The sequence below is a fragment of the Clinocottus analis genome, unplaced genomic scaffold, assembly GCF_023055335.1.
Source record: "Clinocottus analis isolate CAN_PGR_092001 unplaced genomic scaffold, fCliAna1.0.p SCAF_14, whole genome shotgun sequence".
Lineage (NCBI taxonomy): Eukaryota > Metazoa > Chordata > Actinopteri > Perciformes > Cottidae > Clinocottus > Clinocottus analis.
The window spans coordinates 5,078,847-5,097,767 of record NW_027175865.1 but is presented as its reverse complement, the minus strand read 5'-3'; the positions used below and the strand labels follow the sequence as shown (position 1 = coordinate 5,097,767).

At 43.9% G+C, this 18,921-nt stretch overlaps 1 protein-coding gene and 1 long non-coding RNA gene across 5 annotated transcripts in view; both read left to right on the top strand.

Moving 5' to 3' along the window:
* The window catches only part of rbms3 (RNA binding motif, single stranded interacting protein), a 247,507-nt gene that overhangs the window by 104,838 nt on the left and 123,748 nt on the right, over positions 1-18,921 (top strand). For all 4 annotated transcript variants that reach the window (XM_068575458.1, XM_068575461.1, XM_068575460.1 and 1 more), the window contains one exon: positions 14,929-14,987. In XM_068575458.1, the coding sequence (XP_068431559.1) occupies positions 14,929-14,987 (59 nt within the window). The remainder of the gene's footprint in view (positions 1-14,928; positions 14,988-18,921) is intronic.
* On the top strand, positions 9,158-12,830 carry LOC137784634 (uncharacterized). The gene is made up of 3 exons (XR_011077421.1): positions 9,158-9,323; positions 11,165-11,317; positions 12,717-12,830. It is a non-coding gene; the product is annotated as an uncharacterized lncRNA (long non-coding RNA).

Here is an 18,921-nt window from a genome sequence, read left to right as displayed (position 1 = left end):
AGCACCACACGGTGTACAGTATGCAGCTTCATAATCCAGCTTACATAAATGTCATGCACTTAGTTTATTTCATGGGAAAACTCTGTGTTTCCATAGTAATCTTTCCATATAGTCCATGTAAATGTAAACCTTTTGGAACAAATTATTTTGTCATTTTTCTTCCGTTGAAAAGTTAATATTGTACATAATCATTCTGATTAAATACATTCAGTGTATATTATCTATATTTAAATCCGAGGTACTAATTTAAATTGCCCTTGTTATAAGTATTTAGTAGAAACAGGAAATGATTGAGGTGTTTCACATGGACAGAAAACGTTCCCCGCGGTCCAAATAATTTTCATTAACTAACTGAATAAATAGCTGACAGACCGCCGACATTTCGTGTCAAAGGTGTTGTACTTGGGCACAATGAAAAACCAATTTGCATGGGAAGCGTTTTGCCGTGGCATGAGGCGAACAGCCAAGTCGAGTGTCAATCAAAGCGCGCGCACCTGGCCACCAGTCGTCGTCAGCTCGCCAGCCCTAAACTGGCTCATTCTGTGCTCGCAGGAAGATATAGAGTGCAACTCTGAGTTCAAAAGGCCTCACAGACGCGGTCGAGCATCTGTGGACATTTCTAATAAAACATTGTGAAATATTTAAGGTAAACAACAGGCTGCTATCTATTTAAAACACACAGTTTTTATGCGGGTATTAAAGCTCTCAAATGCCAAACTGATCAAACCAAAGAGTTCACCTCGGAGAAGAAAATTACAGGCATGAAAAGAGGCCCATGTCCCATACTTTCCACACCCCATTAAACTGATAGCGGCTGAGTGTGTTTTAGAGACAAGCACAAAGGTACTCATAAAGCTCTGCCAAATGTTCTTGATAGAGACAACACACACACACCTGCCTGCACACAGCTCAATAAGGCCTAATAAAGCTTAGATTGGACCACCTCCCCCAGGAATCACAGACCAAGACCTCATCAGGCGGTGACACACAGTCACAGGGGCTTACTTTCTCCCTGTGCCTCACACACACACACACACGGACGCACACAAGCAGCTTTGTTCGGCTCCATTAGGCCCTTTCGCTTCTCAAATGGTGAAAGGGGGGGGGGGGGTCAAGATCATTAATGGAGACATGGCCAGTAGATTGTGAAATGCAGGCCATGAGCAAGTCTGTCTGGTTGCGTAACCTTTTCTTGGCCATATTTCCAGAAATGTCCTGGTCAAACGCGGCCAATTATTCTATGATCCTTTGGAGACGGGAACATGCTGTCCGGCGTATTTGGTAATGCTCCTGGCCGTGTCATAAGTCATGCATTTATTCTTGATACTGACCCATCAAAATTCCATTAGCCGGAGAGGCGTCCCGATAAGATTCGGAAAAGCACTCAGCATTTTGACATCGCATATCTCTCGCTTAGCTCTCGCATTCACCCAGTTGTTCAGAGTCGGACAGTTTCAATTTAATTTATAATTCCATATGATCTTGAATATTTTGAGCGTTACTATTTTGGAAGGGCAAACCATGTCGGAGCTTATGTAAAATACCCCGGTAGTGTGCATGTTTGCGACCGTAGATTTGCATCCTAATATGTAGCTTTTCTCCTGTGTGTTATGGAAAGCCACTGACGTTGTCTGTTTTTCACTTGGATCTGCCTTGCTGCCCTTTAGTGACTGTCCTCTTGTTCAACTGCTTCTCTCTCTCTCTCTCTCTCTATCTTCTTATATCTCCCGTCTTTCCCTCTGTGTGTATCGCCTGCCTAAGAGCCCCCAAGGTTGCCCGAGGTGCTGTGCCAGGGAAAATCCAATGCCACTGAAACTTTAATTAGCCCGACTGTGTTTCAGTGGCAGGCGGGTGGCAGCATTCCAGAAAAGGTCATGCGACTGTTCTGCAGTCTGCAGCACCCTGGGTCCCCCTTAGGTTTTGCCCCAGATGCCCAGTCCTCCTCCAGCACCTAGCACCTCCCCTTCCTGGCCCTGGTTGGGGCTGTGGGGCCTGGTTTTGTTGTGTAAACTCATTGAAAAGCAGCTCTCTCTGCCCTGGTTCAGCACTATCTCAAAAGCAAACATGCTGCCGCCAAGCTGACGAATTCTTGACAACGGGCCATATCGTAGCTGCTTATTGGACGCTGTTGCACACCGCCTGAGAGGTGCCAAAAAAATAAATGCTGTCTACTGTGGTTATAACCCCGTCCTTGGGAACTTAAATCTTTCATTGTCAAAATCCTGACACGCTCTCGGTGACCCTCATCAAGGCCTCCCAACCTCCCAAAGTTCACGGCTCTCACTTAAAATACAGAAACGTGAACTTGTTTCTCTCTACATTAAAAAAAAATAATATCACAAAAATATATTAAAAAAATACGCCAAAACTGTTAATTATCTCCTCATTTTGGTCAGTGTTTGCAAATTATGTAATCAATGAGCAATTTACACATTATTGCCTTGAAAGATATCTACCGTTAAAGACACTGGACTGGAACATTGCTGAAATCAAAAACAGCATTAGGTGATGCTGACCTGATGTCTGCAGATGTGATGTCAGACCGGTCCAGCTGGCTCCCGTCCCTAGCCTTACACACTCTGGTAACCAAGGCTTTAAATACAGACACACAAACAAGGCCGTTCACAACAACTGAAAATGCGATCATTCGAGGTACCAAGGCCAAGATGTCTTTGCGACTGGCCACCCTGAGGTCACTGGGAGAAAAAGTAAAGACCGAAGAACACCAAAGTTCTCACAGCGGTTGGAGTCGCACGGCGAGGGCTGTTGAACGAGTAATTAAATGGATTTGGGTTGGGGCTTAATCTCTGTTTTATTCAGCTGGCTGCACGTTGGGTTCCTCGGCAGCCGTCAGCCTGATATATGGGTGTGGAGGAGAGGCCAAAGGAGTGGAGTGGGGATTTGTTGGCTAAACACCCATATAGTGAGAGGCCTTCCCTCTTGCCTGGCTGGCGGTATGAGCGGATGGATGGATGGATGGATGGATGGATAGAGCAGCCGGTACTGTGAGAAAAATTCCTTGGCTGGACCAGCCAGGTTGAGGCACTGGGCCAACACTAAGCCCAACACCAACCGCATCCAACCCGAAGATCAGGGCGGGAAGCACAGCCAACACGGCCCCCAAACACTTTAGGGCACAGTGGACTTTATAACCCGTTTCACCAGCCAGCTCCCGAGCAGCACCCACATTTTTCTTGTTTGCGATCTACCACCCAGGGGAAGCATAGAGAGGATGGAAGCAGGTTGTTGGATGAAAAGTTGAAAGGAAGACGGAGAGGGATTTCTTTTTTTTCTTTTCTTTATGAGGGCCCACACCTGGAATAACAGGGACAAAGCAGTTCACTTTTTTCTCTGCCAGCAGCCCGAATCCATAACTCAAACTGCCAAGAAAGCAAAGGACCTTGGAGGTCCCTAAACCCCCAACTCCTCGCTCCTCCTCCTCGTCCTCTTCAGCCCTACCTCCTTCTCATGCTGCTTCCTCCCCTTCCCCTCCTTCTCCTTCTGGTTCTCCTCACCCAATATCAGTCACGGCCGAGCCACAGCTGCGCCCCTCAATCGCACTGGCTTTCTCGCTTCGATGCCACGGACTGATCAAACGAACAGAGTGAGCCAAATCAAGAGCTAATCACCGCCAATTGTCCAAATAACCTTTCCCGTGTGTGCTGGGGGAATCGTGGAGGGGAGGGGAGGTGGATGGGAGAGGAGAGGAGAGGAGAGGGGAGGGGAGAGGAGGGAGGGAGCCATAAGGTATGCTAAGTAGAGGCGGTGAGGGGAAGAGAAGGGAGGGGTGACCCTGGGACCACCTGTTTTTATGGAGCAGAAGCCCGGGCACTCAGCAGCGCCACATTATCCCTAATGACTCTCTGAGGTCCAGCGTTGACATTAGCTGCCTAGCTATCAGAGACGGCATTTCCCATGGCTCGGTTTCAAAAGGCTGACAGGGGGGAAGCAGAATTATGAGGAAAATCTCTCCAGTCCATTATCAAAGCCAGCATTTTCCATCACCCCTTCATACATTGGCAAGTATTATCCGCCCACTGTAGCGTACCACAATTTCTTGAATTTTCATATGTATGATTTAATAAAATGAATTAGCAGTACAAAAAAATGTCAAGATGAAAAATATGTAATGTTCCTCAGACTAAACGCCCACTGCAGTTTTATGGTTACTGATAGTCGATGGCTCTTAGTGTCTTTCAGCATGTCGGGAAGCTTCTCTTTAATAACCAAAGTTAAATCAACATTTTTTACAAATGTTTACACATCAGCATTATACGATTTTTTTGATAATTTAAATTGATGTCGGCCTCAGAAATCCATTATTATAATCTGAACCGTGTGTTGCCTTCCCCCCCACTATGAATCATATGTATTTCCCGTTTGCTTGATGTGTCTCCCCACCTTCCGCTAACACACCCTCCTCTGGTCTACAATGTCGTGGACTTGTGCGTCACCCAGTGCATAAAGAGATAGCGGCTCTTAACCTCTGAAACGTAGCGAGGCAGCCACAGGAATGCCCAAACTAAACTACTCCTACAGCTCCAGCTTCATGCTGAGTAGAAGCATCTGCTGTTCCTGGAACGCTCCAGACCCGCTCTTTCTATGTGTGAACGCCTTTCTCGCTCTCTCACTGGCCCCCCTCTCTCTTTCACTCTCCTCCTCTCTGCTTTTCTTTTTTTTTTTTCTAACTCTGTGTCCTCTTCTGTTGCGCTCTCCCTCCATGTTCCCTCTCTCTCTTTCTCTCTCTCTCTCTCTCTCTCTCTCTCTCTCTCTCTCATCTGCTCCCTCACATCTCTTCATTATGTTAATCTCTCCACTTCTCTGCTACAGCTGACTTAAATGCAACGCCTTATTCCTCCCCAAACATCGATTTCAGAGCAAGGGCGAGCGAAGAAGCTGATTTGGCCTGAGGCTAGTTTTTTGAATTATTTATCCCCCCATTACTGTATACATGACTTGTAGAGAGTTTGCCTATTTAGAGGCTGGAAAGAACCTTCTCTTCCACTTTTGCATTGAAACTGACTCTGTTAACAGTTTATGCTCTGACAATAATTTCCTTGACCAAAATCTTTTTGTTATTTTGCTTATTCAGTATGACTTTAGGGGCTATCATGCGCACCACAGTCCTTTTGAAAACAGTCAAATTTTCCGTACACTCGATTTCACCTCAGTTTGCCTCCAGAAACTAATACCAAAAACTATGGCAACCAGTACTAGCTGTCTTTGTAACATGTCGGTATGTGCAAAAGTCTTCTATTTCTCCATCCCCCCCATCATGATTTACATTTTTATTCGACTCCAGCCGAACATCGGAGGACAGTTTTTTAAATCCCAACAGAAGCGACAGCAGAGTCCGCAATACAACACGACTGATTGACAATAGGGACACAACCTGAGATCTATGGACGCTCTGACTGAAACTCTCCGTCCTCCCCCATTCCACACTACTAACTTTCCCTTTCATTCGAAGCAGTAGCTTGAAAGCAGAAGCAGCACCAGCACAGATGAGATGTGTTCATTTGTGCGTGTCAGACAGCAGAGCATGGCATGAGGGTTTGACAAGTTGGACACTTCCAAACAAACCGGGGCTATTCTGCAAGGCTGCCTCTGAAGAAGAAGACGTGTGTGTGTGTGTGTGTGTGTGTGTGTGTGTGTGTGTGTGTGTGTGTGTGTGTGTGTGTGTGTGTGTGTGTGTGTGTGTGTGTGTGAGAAAGAGAAAGACTGTAACTAGCTACACTCAGAACAACAGGCTAATGCTTCCCGCCGTCACTTACAGTTTGTCTTGTCTTTTCTTGGTTAACACACACACAGTGTGTAGCTCCCTCTCCCAGTCTGACGGCGTCGTGTTCCTGTGGTGAACATCTCTCCGGCCTCATCTGCCTCACAGTACCCTATAAAATAATTTTAAAAATCCTTATGTCTGATCTTACAAAATAAAATAACATTACTCATCTTTAAAATATGTCAAGTAGAACATCGAAAAACAAATACTTAGAATAAATGAACAACAAGAATAAAGATAAAACATATTTAACATTGTATGTATTTGACAAATGACTGTCTTCATTTGGCAAATGAAGGGATTGTGTCTGTATGTGATGTGGTAAAAGGTTTGTTTGAGCCTATGACATCGCAAATACAGCATGAACAATTAGTTTCCATATATTTCCACTTTTCTCCAGTTATTTTCAGTCGATTCCCATAAATTCCCTTAGGAAGTTTCCGCCTTGAATATTTACAGAAATTCTGCAACCCGAGTCTTGCCGTCACTGAAAGGTTACCAGTGTAAACCCCAGGAAGTCTGCTCTCAACCAAGAAACAGACACACAACCTCCCCATGAAACTGCATCATGTCACTTTGGTTTCTGTATTCCAAAATGAAAAAAGTTTTTTTGTCAGCACATCATGCTGATCCATATCCATATCTAATCAGAACCAGTTTAAAGTTGTTTATCTCCAAAGGGGGCTGTCTTTCATGCTTGCAGACAAATAGTGAGTTTCAGTAGATGTGCTGGCATTTCATCACAGCGCTGTATTGGAAAACAAGTTCGACCCTTTGAGAAAAATCAAAGTTCTCTTTTGTTTGTGGCTCTGCTGGCTTTGTACCAGCGTTTCAGCACTGGCCTGTTATTTTGAACTGTGTTCACACTTTTGTTGATGACTCACGACTGTGAAGACTGGAGTCGAATGTGTTTTCTTCGTCTTTTTCCTTCTCTTCACTATAACTCCCCTGAACAAAAAACGATTCACCACAGGGGTTGTACTGCTATTTTTCGGGTGTACATTTGTGTGCTTAAATCTTAGATGTGTTAACTGCTGTATAATGTGGGGAAGCGTGGCACATTTATTCAATTAATTGAGCAAAATTTAGAGTTTTGTATTGATTTGATAATTAAAAAAAATAACAGGTTATTGGTTATTCATGAGAAAGTTACACAGCAGGGCGTAAACTGAATATATCTAAAGGAATATAAATAGCCCAAATTTAGCAGATTGATCCGGTTTCCATTAAAGTGAAAAACGAAATTGTGGGAACACTTTACCTGATGGAAGCTATCTGAATTATTCTATTGAAAAGCCCTTAATGCAAAGATAAATTGTTTTAAATGGAACTCTCCAACAGTGAATTCTGAACACATGCTGAACTTTTAAATCACCTCCCTCCCCGTTATAAATGGCCTGTCTGGAGCCTGGTGGCCGTGGTGCTGCTTGCAGCTATAATCTGTTCCTATTATGGAGGGAGGTGGGAAAGTTTGAATGGTTCTAATCAACTTGTCATCCATTTCACCATTGCCAAGTAAAATTAATGTTCATGAAAAGAAATCACATCAGCGGTGAAATAAGGAAAAATGGAAATCCGAATAGCTGATGACAACTAATGACCACAGAGGGAGACCGCGGCCAACTTCAACAGACGGGTGCAATGGTACACGGGCCAAAGTACAGCAGCCACTCCAATCAGTTGGAAATAAATGCACTTCAAGCTGCATGATTGTGTTGTTTTAGTCGAGCAGATTGTGTATATGACGCCCAACTATACTAGATGTTCTGCAGTGGGATTTTTTTTTTTAACCCAGTGAATGTAGCGTTTGTTTCAGTAGAGGAAATAAAAGAAGGCAACCTTTCTGTTCCAAGATGCTTCCTACTTGTAAAGACGTCAAAGGTTTTAAAGTAAACATTTGGCAGTTTACCACAAACCCGCCAACAAAACACGGGGGAACCCGAGCACCTAAAAAAAAACACACACATGATGAAATTCTGCCAAGAAAAAGATCCAGAATAAGAATTATCCAATTTGTTAAAGCGTTTTGATTTATTGCTGCTCAAGCTTGCCAATACAATGTTTGGATATTTATCCTGTTTTATACTTTTATAGACCCTTTTAGAGTTTTCAAGCAATGCTGACGGACGTAAGTGTGCACACGCAGTCTGGCAACGGAGGTACGGCAATCGCTTCTCAAGGCAATTAATCAGTAAAGATGCAACCTAAACAAATTAACTTTCCAGATTGGGGTGCTGTTAGTGAGCGGGTAGAATACATTAGCACATGGCGCGATGTTTAGTGGTCAGATGCATTTATTTGGTGGAGAAAACTAGAGCGTAACGTTGCACCAGCGAGAACTTCTAGCGGGAGCTTTTCATGTTTTTACTTTTGCCACTCTTGTTAAGGGGAGTGAAAGGGTATTCAGTTGGCTGCAATCTATAACTTCCCCACTAGATGCCACTAAATCCTGCACACTGTGTCTTTAACCGCATCGAACATTCATACAGAATTTTAAAAAAGCAAGGCGTGCATTAGACTGAAAACCCGTTGCTCTGTCTGAACTCTAACGGGTCTTTATTAATTTAGACGCAGTCGTTCTTCACCAAAAATATGGGACACTCTTCCTGAAGTATCGTGCTTCAATGCGGGGGTCGACTTTGGACTCACTTTGCTGAGACGTGTCGTAGTCTCCATGTAGTTCCATGCTGGGATGAAGAAAAAGGCCATTTCCCCCCAACCTGTCAGCTCAGAGGCTCAGAGGTCATGAGAAGAATTCTCTGATATCCAAACGTGAGCTGGTGGACGGAGCAGCTGCTCCGCTCCCTGCCAGGTGTCCATCAGGGCAGTGATGCCCTCCTCAGTTCGGTCCCACCACTGTGTCTCTCTGTCATCGTATTCATCTCTCTGCCTCTGTGTCTTTTGTCTCTTTATGAATTCCTGCCTTTTCCCCCTTTTTCTCCCACCATTCTTATTCTAGACACCAGCGCAATGTTTCTCATCTACGAATGTTTGGTATGCGCAGCTGCTCTTTCAGCATTTCGACCTTCCCACAGAGGGCTTCAGTTTCAAAATGTAGAAAGTTGTAAGTCAACAATTTCAAATACATGCAGCAAATTAATACACTTTTTTATTTATTTATTTATGTATCTGCCCTCAGTTCATCGTGTCTCAAGCTCTGACAGGGCAAAGCATGAACCGGGAGGACTAGCTGGTTGCTATGGCACCAACTAATGGGCATCCTTAATGAAATCAAGTAAAAAAAAAACAAAATTTAAAAACATATATTTGAGGCTTAAGGTTAGCCGCAGCAATACAGATTCCCAATAGTCGCATAGCAACTGCAACAGCGTTTCCCAAACAACATCTGTTTAATATTTCTATCATAAAGAAGCCCGGAGCACCGGGGGCCTGACCTCTGTTAGAGCCACAGAGCTGTGGGACGCGTTAGCCGGGTGAAGACAGGGGACAACTTCCAAGGTTAGCTGCCACACGCCGCCTGGATAAAGCAAGATGGCTCCGACTGATTCTCAGTGACGAGGCATGCACACGGATACTGCATGTATGTTTATAGAGCGAATGCAAACGTCACATACCACACATTCCTTCTTCTCCTCACTCACTGGATCAGGTGAATGCCTGAGTGTTTGTATGTGCTGTCTGTCTTAGATTTTTCCATTTTTATCTGTCATCCTCTTTATGTTTTGCTCTTTCTTACATCCTGTTTTTTTGTTATCTTTGATATAAAAGTATAAAGAAGCCATGTTTCTATTCCATCTTTTCCTCCTCTGCTCCGTCCTCTCTGTGCGTCTGCCACAGTGACACCTGTCTCTTGCATGAGCATCAAAGACTCGACAAAATGATAAAACACATTTTATGAAATCGAAGGTTGTTGCAGAGTGTTACCAGAATAGGTGGAATTCTCACTATACTGTATGTGCAAATACTTTTAGTTGGAGTCAACAAAATGCTTTTTCTTCCTACTGACTAGAAACCAGCGATAACTTGGCTCGTCCAATTCCAAAGCTAAAAACAAGAAAACACGAGCTATAATCTGGTATGTCAAAGAGGTGGACATAAGAAGGACACAAGCATTTGTTTCATACAGTTGATGACTTTACTGTAGCTCATTCTATAAAACGTATCAATGTTTTGTCAGCTGGAATTTAGGTAAAGGTCGTCAACACCTGAACTAAATGGTAGAAAACACACATTTAATTGCTGCCGTGTGCTACAAAGGCACGAGTGTAACCATTACTCATTCAATGAGACAATGTTCTTCTCACATGTGAAACCTCTCTGGGTAATATTTGCTGCACGGAGCAAATAGTAAATCTGGATGGTGGGTGTCTGCTGCACCTGCTCTTATGGGTAGACCTCTTAGTGCAGCTCCCTCTTCTTCTTTTTTTAGCTCCACCATCTACATTCTGCTAATTATTCAGTGTAAAGGCCTACAAGAGGTGATGATTTGAAGTTATTGTTCTCCACAGTGTGCCTTTTGCACCTGCCTCACTCTCGCTGCACAGGTGCTCCAGAGGTGCCGGGTTTTCTGCCTTCTATACAATTCAGTCTCGCAGCTGAATACAGTAAAGCCTCACCCTCAGAGACTGGTAACTCATATGGTATATATTTGTGTGTGTGTGTATATATATATATATATATATATATATATATATATATATATATATATATATATATATATATATATATATATATATATATATATATATAAGTAAATACTATAGTCAAGTCTCCATCTGTAGGCACAGATGGACAGTCACATGCAGATACGGCACATTTGCACACAAGTGTATACACAAAGCCCTTCGGAGAGCCCAGATGGTCTTAGATCCTGGTTCAGGTTTCATCGACCCACTCTTCGAGGCTTTGCTGTGTAGTTTAAGGACACGCAAACCTTTTGGAGAGTTTGTTCAAAGGCTGAGAGCAAGGTGTCAACACAACACTTGGGTGGTCCAACCCATCCACTGCAGCGTGCTATGCTCATGTGTACCGACACCACCACAGTGACGTGGTTCTCTCTCTCTCTCTCTCTCTCTCTCTCTCTCCCTCTTCTTTTCTCTCTCTCTCTCTCTCTCTGCCCACATATAGCAAAGAGCCACTTCACTTTCCCAGCTCTGATGACGGAAATGAAACATGCCTGGATCGTTTCATCCAGCGCGAGAGTAAGAGAAAAGCGCTGGGATGTCACTTGCGTGCATGCAGCTGCCCTCTTAAAAAAAAAAAAAAACGCGGCTGAGCTTTCGGCTCAGCTTCAGTTTTATCGCATCTCGCTGCCCAGACAGCTGTCAAACGAATGACATGTTTTACATCCACCGCAATTTGTACATTTTCATCGGCCTAAAATAACTCATAAAGCCTCTGTTTTTTTTTTATTTTTTACAGGCGGTTTCATTTCAGACGTCTTCTTTTCTCGGGGTTGATCCGATGTTGCATCAGAATGATTGCCATGGGATTCCTATTAGGAGGGAGGAGGAAGAGAGTGACAAAAGGAGAGAAATGAAGGATACAGAGCAGGAAGGAGAACTGGAGAGCATGGTAAAGAGGCCTCCAGAAAGAGGGAGAGGGAGAGGGTGAGATGTGTGAGGAGGAGGGAGGGCCGAGGGCCAGCGGAGTCAGAGATAAGAGGCTGCAAGAGTGATTGAAATGGGATTAGTGGAGACAGGCTCTGCATCCCCGGCCACAGCATCACAGTGTTAAACCTGTGCTTCACAGGGACTGCCTCTGTCACATCAAAGCCTCCCCAGGCCGGGCTGGCAGAGAGGCGAAGGAGCCACCGGCAGGGTCGTCCGCAGCCACACACACACACACACACACACACACACACACATACGCGCTCGCCACATACATGAACAGGCTGATCACATTTATCCATCCGTCTCCAGTATGCCTCCATTATGTGGGCCGGGAACTGGCTCCTTCCACCTCGCCTTTTCATCTCGCTGCAGTGTCTTTGCGGTGTGCATTTGGACCACAGAAAGGATGCATTGATGAGCCATCTTTAACATTTAATGAGGCAAGCAGTGATGAGTTGGCATTGGAAAGCTACTGTCTCTCTGCTTCCCCAGAGTCCAAACAAAGTTTTAATGAGAACTTTCCCTCAATTTTGTGCCAAAAGCACTGAGCTTTTCAACTGCTTCCCAGACTGAAAGCCTACAACATTTTGTCACGTCGGTTCTGAAGCCGGGGCACACCTGTGTGCAATTAGACAGATACGCACACGGGGACAAACGTGCTCGCTGGCTCAGGCGCTGACATGTCGAGCTGGGAAATAGATCGTTATGATCAGTATCAATATCGTGATCTAAGTTCTGTGGTGTGGTTATCACATCAACATATATACATTGGAACTTGTCTCTTCCAGGTGTTTGTGATGTTTGTGACAAGAAGCGATACTTAACCACCAAGACGATTGTAATATCATCAGGATATGTTCAAGTGTAATCTTGTAAAATATGTGTTGTTAGAAACATGAGGTGGCTCATCTGTGATTAAGGATGAATTCACAAAAAAAGGTAATAAAGGAGTGTATAGTGTATTATTGTTTTTGTTTTTTACCTTGTTCTTAAATTGAGCATCAAGAAATCTGGATTTTAATTAGTGTATCGACAACTTAACTTCTGGTATCCTGACGGCCATGTTGACTTTTATAATCCTATTTGAGTGTTTTGGCTCAATTAAGAAATTTCATCTTCGCTATTACCAAAGTGATAGATTTTGTTTTTTTTAACGGTATCGGCAAGTATCAAATCATTTGGCTATTGTATCAATAAAGAGTTCCTTAACTTAAACAAAATACCTTAACTTTGATATGTAGCTTCATTGTGCCACAAAATTAAAGACACCAACATTATACTCAAATTGTAAATTCATACTCCTCGAGTTTGATCCTCAACAAACTCTGAAACCCAGCTCTGCATGCTCTCTAATCACACAGCACTCACTGTTCCAGTTCGGCTTGTGTACTTCGGCTTGAGAGCGCCTCAATGTGATCAAACGTCCCGCGTTAGTCCCGTTCTGTTGCAGTAGATTATGGATCCCTATCGCTAAAATGGCCTGTTTATCTGCTGAAGAGAGACAATCCACTGATTGGTGAGTGCTCTCTCTCTCTGTGTGTGTGCAAATTTGTGTCTGTGTGTGTGTGTGAGTGTACTTACGGGGTGTGTGTGTGTGTGTGTGTGTGTGTGTGTGTGTGTGTGTGTGTGTGTGTGAGTGAGAGCTGGTAGTTTTCCTCTCAGAGCTCATCAGTTCATATCCACCACCCACCCCACCGCAGCATGCAGTAAATAGAGTCTCCGCCACTCGTTGAGAAATGGCACAATTATCCCCTGCTGGTGAAATATGGGCCGGGATGCACCACTGCTTCTTCCCTACAGAGTGTGTGTGTGTGTGTGCGTGTGCGTCTCTGCTCACTCATTGTGATGTGCTTTCACTACACAGTGAATAGTTCTCTCTTATTTATTTATACACAAGCATGTATGCATCACATACGCAAGTGTCGTACTTGCGAGGTCGCACACACGCCCACTCTGACACACACATGCTGTATATGCAGACATGCAGATTGGCACACACACACACACACACACACACACAGACACACTGTACTGACAGTGCTACAATGCTTCTCGCCCTGCACACAATGCAGAATGTTGCAGTTTTAGCTGAGACAAGCAGATAGAATAACTCACTGTCAGTCAGTCAGTAAGGTCAATCTTTCAATTCCCCACCCCCAAAAAAAATCCCAGCCAACCCACTGTGCATGCAGAACTGTGGAATAAAGGAATGTAATACCTTTATGTTCTGCAAGAACTACAGTTGTGACATAATGACAAATACATCTCACACATCGTTTCTTATCTCAGTGAAATAGTTCCTAAATCTTACACACTGTTGGACACTCATTTTATTTACAAACTTTCATCATGCAGAAATTACATGGGCATCAACACCACATCCATGGAAACGTAACCCGTGAAAAAACTAATAAACCATTACAGGGCATATCAACAAACAAAATGTGAATACACATCATCAGAAAGAATACTTCCATAACGCTGAGTTAATAATCTTGAGTTTAAATCTCAAATGATATTCTATTGTGTAGTGTAATGTAATTTGCATATTTAAACGTGGAATGTAAAAACTTGAATGAATGAATTTAATGTGAAATAATCAGTTAGTTTCATGGTGCTATCTGTTCGTTAATCTTTCTATCCTTTTGTTGACACCTGTAGTGTCAACAAAATGTATGGAAAAGGCAGACGGGTTTCCTCAAAAGAGTTTTTTTTTTCATACTCGGAGACAGAAATCTTCCCTTCAGTAATGCTTACACACCACACTTTCTATTCCTATCTATGATCTGAAGGTTTTCACAGAGGGGTTCATTCATACATCATTCATAGCCTGATTTATACAACATTTTATTCCTAAGAAAAATGGATGGATTTTTATGACAGTTTTTAGTTTTATGGTGTGATACAAAGAGATATCTTAAATTCCATCTGTAAGAACCTTTGACTCGAATATGTCAACAAAATGAAACAAGAATTTTGAACCTGGTCTTATCCAATTTTCCGATTTATAGTAAATCCGATGCTTGCTACTTATTTATAGAAATTGCCAAAATAGCAAGTGAACTTGAAACACATGTTCAACCAATAGGCCCAAAACCTCCACACTGTTTCAAAGCAGAAACGCATGCAATTGAATGGACGAGTATTATTATAACCTCACTGGGGAGGGACGGATCTTTTTGTTCAGTGCAGTTTTCATGTGTGAAAGGAGCACATCTAAATTAAATATGTTGTACTGGACACTAACGGCCAAACTTTTGAGAGTGCTCGCTGTGCTTGTGTGCGTCCAGACCTTTTGGAAATGTGCAGTGACTTCGCTCAAATGTCAGAGGGCTGCACATTCATTTGAAGTCAGCCATAAACATAATGTTATTAACCTCAAGTGAGTTCTTATTCCAATGGATCTTGACATTTGTGCGACTTTGCAAATTGCTAGTTGCAACTAAATGGCACGGCGTATGGAAAAAAAAAAGACCTCTACTTAAACCGCGGGACGGCACTCTGAGTGAACTGCCCCGCCAGTCAAAGGTGTGCAGGTCAAAAGCACTCAATTTCGTTTCTCTGTCTTTACAGGTATGGAAAAATAGTGTCAACCAAGGCCATCCTGGATAAAAACACCAACCAGTGCAAAGGTAAGCCGTTGCTTTGTCCGTCTTGTACACACACCTTGTTTTAGTGCACCAGCCATCACTCTTGAGACCATGTCTTGTCACGGGGAACAGCAATCCCAGCCGTAAATTTAGACATCAGCCGAGGAAGCCTTGCACCGTAAATCAGTGATTTAGCGAGCGGTTAGCTCAACGCTGCAGGAAGGCTTCGGGTAAACAACCCGCTCTTGGATGTCCCCTCCCTGTCTCCTCTTCCATTTCCTGTTTTGCGATATGGAAGGCCATCTTTTTTCTGTGTAATTTCTTATAAAAAAAAAGCTCCATTAGGGTCTGCACAGTAAATGATGCCATTAGCGTCTTATTTTGAACCCTGTTTGTTGTGCACACACACACACTGTACGCACATATGTGTTTGAACGTCCCTCGCATACTCGACCAATCAGAGGCCTAACAAGGTATCTGATATTTTTATTAACTGTTTACTATCGTTGTCACACTCACCTTCTCGGGGTCTTGGCTTCGTCTTCACTCCAGCCGCTTGCCTCGCATGGCTGTAAATACATTTCACACTCTTTTTGTGTGCAATCAGTCGGTAATGATCAAGACCAGCTTAGTCTTCAGTGAAGAAAGAGGGAGAGAGAGGGAGACATAGAGGGAGAGAACGAAGCAATAGGCCAGAGAGATGAGGGAGGGAAAAAAAAAAGATTAGTGTGCTTCTTGCCCCGAGGTGTCTGGCAGCACTGTTTAAGAGCTATTGAAGTTCCATCAATACTTTTAATTGCTTTTTGTGGTTTCCCGGCTCTGAAGTGTGGCCTTTCAAGGTGAAGCTGCCTTCTTAACCCTGCTCTACACCTGAGTTTATCCTGCCAGGCATGCTCTGGGTCAAAATGCTGAGGAAAATAACCTCTGCCTGTTAGAGGATGAAGAAAACGAAGAAAAAAAAAGGTTGATTACCTTGACGGGTCCTTTTCTTTGAGAGTCCTACAGGCTATTAAAGACAAGACTGGATGCATGTTAGTATGAAGGAAGTAGCTGTAGGTCGCAGGACACCACACAGGGGGAGTAAAGAAGAGTTGAGGGAGGTGAAGCTAGCAAAAGAGGAAAAATAAAATGTTGAGGAAGGTTAGACCTTTAAGTCTCTGAACGCTTCACTAAACTGTGAGCCCGAAGACAATCTCCTGGTCGTGTGCTCGTGTGAACTCGTAGCAAAAACACGTCCACAGAACTGCTGTTGCTACAGCTGCTCTGCTAACGTGCTAACACACGCATGCACGCACAGGCAGTTTAACCACTGCTGCTCCGAATTAAATACATAACAAATATAAATAATCTCGTAGCCACGTCTTTGACGGCGTTGACTCAAAGTGTTTCGTCCTCACATGGGCATCCCCATGCATCCCCACGCATGTACATTAAAGGTTGAATATGTTGAATCCAGAACATGTGAGTAAGTTTGCATCAAAACATCCCCAGATGCTTGATAGGCAGAGATCTCTGAGGGTCTGGTATCACAAGACTAAGGTGAGGTAAACCGCTTCCAATTTCTGTGACGAAAGAACTACACTGGGCTCGATCACAGGTTACGCCTTTGACTTGAGCTGAGCACAGAAAGAAGAAACTAAAATCAGTTTCGCAATGTGTGCTGTGGGAGACAATGTTTCCCATAAGTCACCCTCCTGGAATGCAGCGCTGCAGAGAGGCCAAAAAGCAAACATAAGCAGACATATTTTATGACTGAAAAGGATGGCCCTGCTCTGCATTCAGCGAGATGTCTACAAAGAGTGCGAGGAGAAGGACCGAGTAACCTTGAAGAGAAAAATACTGTGTTTGGCATAAACGTTGAGGAGAAGCGAAACAGCACAAAAACATAATTCCAGCCGCCACAACTCGCGTGTATCTCACCATCTCGTGAGAGGTGAGCAGGTATCAGAGCAATAACGAGCCGCCCAGGTGCATTGATGCCCGTTGGGCCGGCGAGCGCCCGCGCCCCCGGTAACAAAGCGAAATCGACACATCGCGTCAACGTAGTCATGTATTGTTTCCAGTCATTTGACCCCAGCGACCCTGACACTTGTTCAAATGTCAGGGCGGCGGCTTATCGCTGCTGTGCCGCCGTCACACGCCGAGCATCCCTCTCCTCCTGCTCCACCTCCTCGCCTCCCGCTTGTGTTATTTGTGTTTAGTTCAGCTCAGTGAGCGCGCTGCCATAAACAACTGGAGAGAAACAGGAGAGAGGAGAGGTCAGGTCCGCCGCAGGAAAAGATCGACATTCAGCCCGTCGGAAAAAGAATAGTAGATCATATCTCATGCTCAATGCCTCGCTTCTTGTCTGAGTGGATCATTTCCCTACCCTTCATTCTATTGGCTCAAAAACTTTTGGTTTACTTTTTATATCGTGAAACACTTTCTCAAACATATTACCACATTATAATAGGATAGTCGGATGTATGTGTTGTCCGCTCTGGTATGTATGTTCATACAGACTGGCCTTGCGATTTGATTACAATTCACTTGTCGACGGTTCTTGAGGCACCTCAATGTATCACATCCTCGCTGCACATGCCGACTTTTTCACCACTTCATACAAACGATCAGATGAATCGGATCTCCTTTAGAATATATAAATCTGCATCTTTTCAGGACCCGTGTTTGTGTGACCCTCCGCGAAACGTAAATCCTTCTGCCGTGCATTAGAAGTGCGGTATAATCTCCAAAAAAAAATAAGGTTTTAACATGGCAGCATAATGGCAGGACACTGAGTTTCTCTGTTATTTCATACTGCATGAATTTGTCGAGCAGCAAGCGCACTTAAATGGTCTCCCTACAGAACACCACCGCAGTTGGATTTCAGCCTGCATGAACCTTCTTTGATGAAACCGACCCGCTAACGCGAGTAGTGAGAGTTAACGTCCGCAGCGCAATGCGTCTTAATCGAGAATTGTCCACACCTCGAATGAGCACTGCATGAAAAAACACATCACCCCGCATCCGTTCAATATGGGGGTGCAAATAAATAAAAAATGTTGCAACAGGCTCACCGTTTCCCACAATGCAATATAATGTCATCTGGTGAGGCACTTCGTCGGCCAATCGGATGAGCGCACATTGCCAGTAGATTCCACTTTTTTGGAACACGAGTGGAGTATTAACCTGGCCATCAGTTACAGTGGAAATGAAGCATAAAGTACAAGACGGTCTTTAATTCCAATATACTGAGCCTCCAACAAAAATGATTATATAGCTACTGTATTTGTGAGTCCTGACATACTCTGTACCCATCAACTTCTTCCCAGTCTGTTGCCAGGGGAACAGCTTTAGTCCAAGTTAAGTTCCTGGCATCTACTACTAACATTACTACAGGAAATACAAATGTTCAGTATTGTGTTATGCTGTCAAGTTCCAAAAAAAGTCCTTAAAAACGATTTAACTGTACTTTAGTTTGTAAACGTTAAATGTAGATGGCAGCCTCTGTGTAGCAGACGTGTTTTACTTGTTGGGTCGATAAAACAGCTATAAAAAGATGAAATTGAATGTGAGCGAGATGATGGGAAGGTGGATCGCTGGTGATATGAGAGATGGAATAGTGAGCGTGGGAGCGTTGAAAAGCTGAAAAACAGCGATGACGCTCTCTGTACTTGCAGGTCAGGTGTGAGGGAAATGCGTACATCTTGGTGTGCACGCAAACAGGAGCCAACGCACACGTATGGCGCCCACTCGCGATCATTAACAAGACACACACACTGTCTCCCCACTGTACATCTATACATTTGCCCTCCAGTGGACGAGTGTGCTCAAGTGCTGCAAAGCCCTGTTTGAAGTGCCACATCACAAAAAAAAAAAACGACACACCAAGACCATGTAATACACCTCTCCCACGCACTCAAACACAGAGGGCACACTCGCACAAAGACTGATCGTACACCCGCACGCACCCCCCAATCCATCTGCCCGAGGTGTG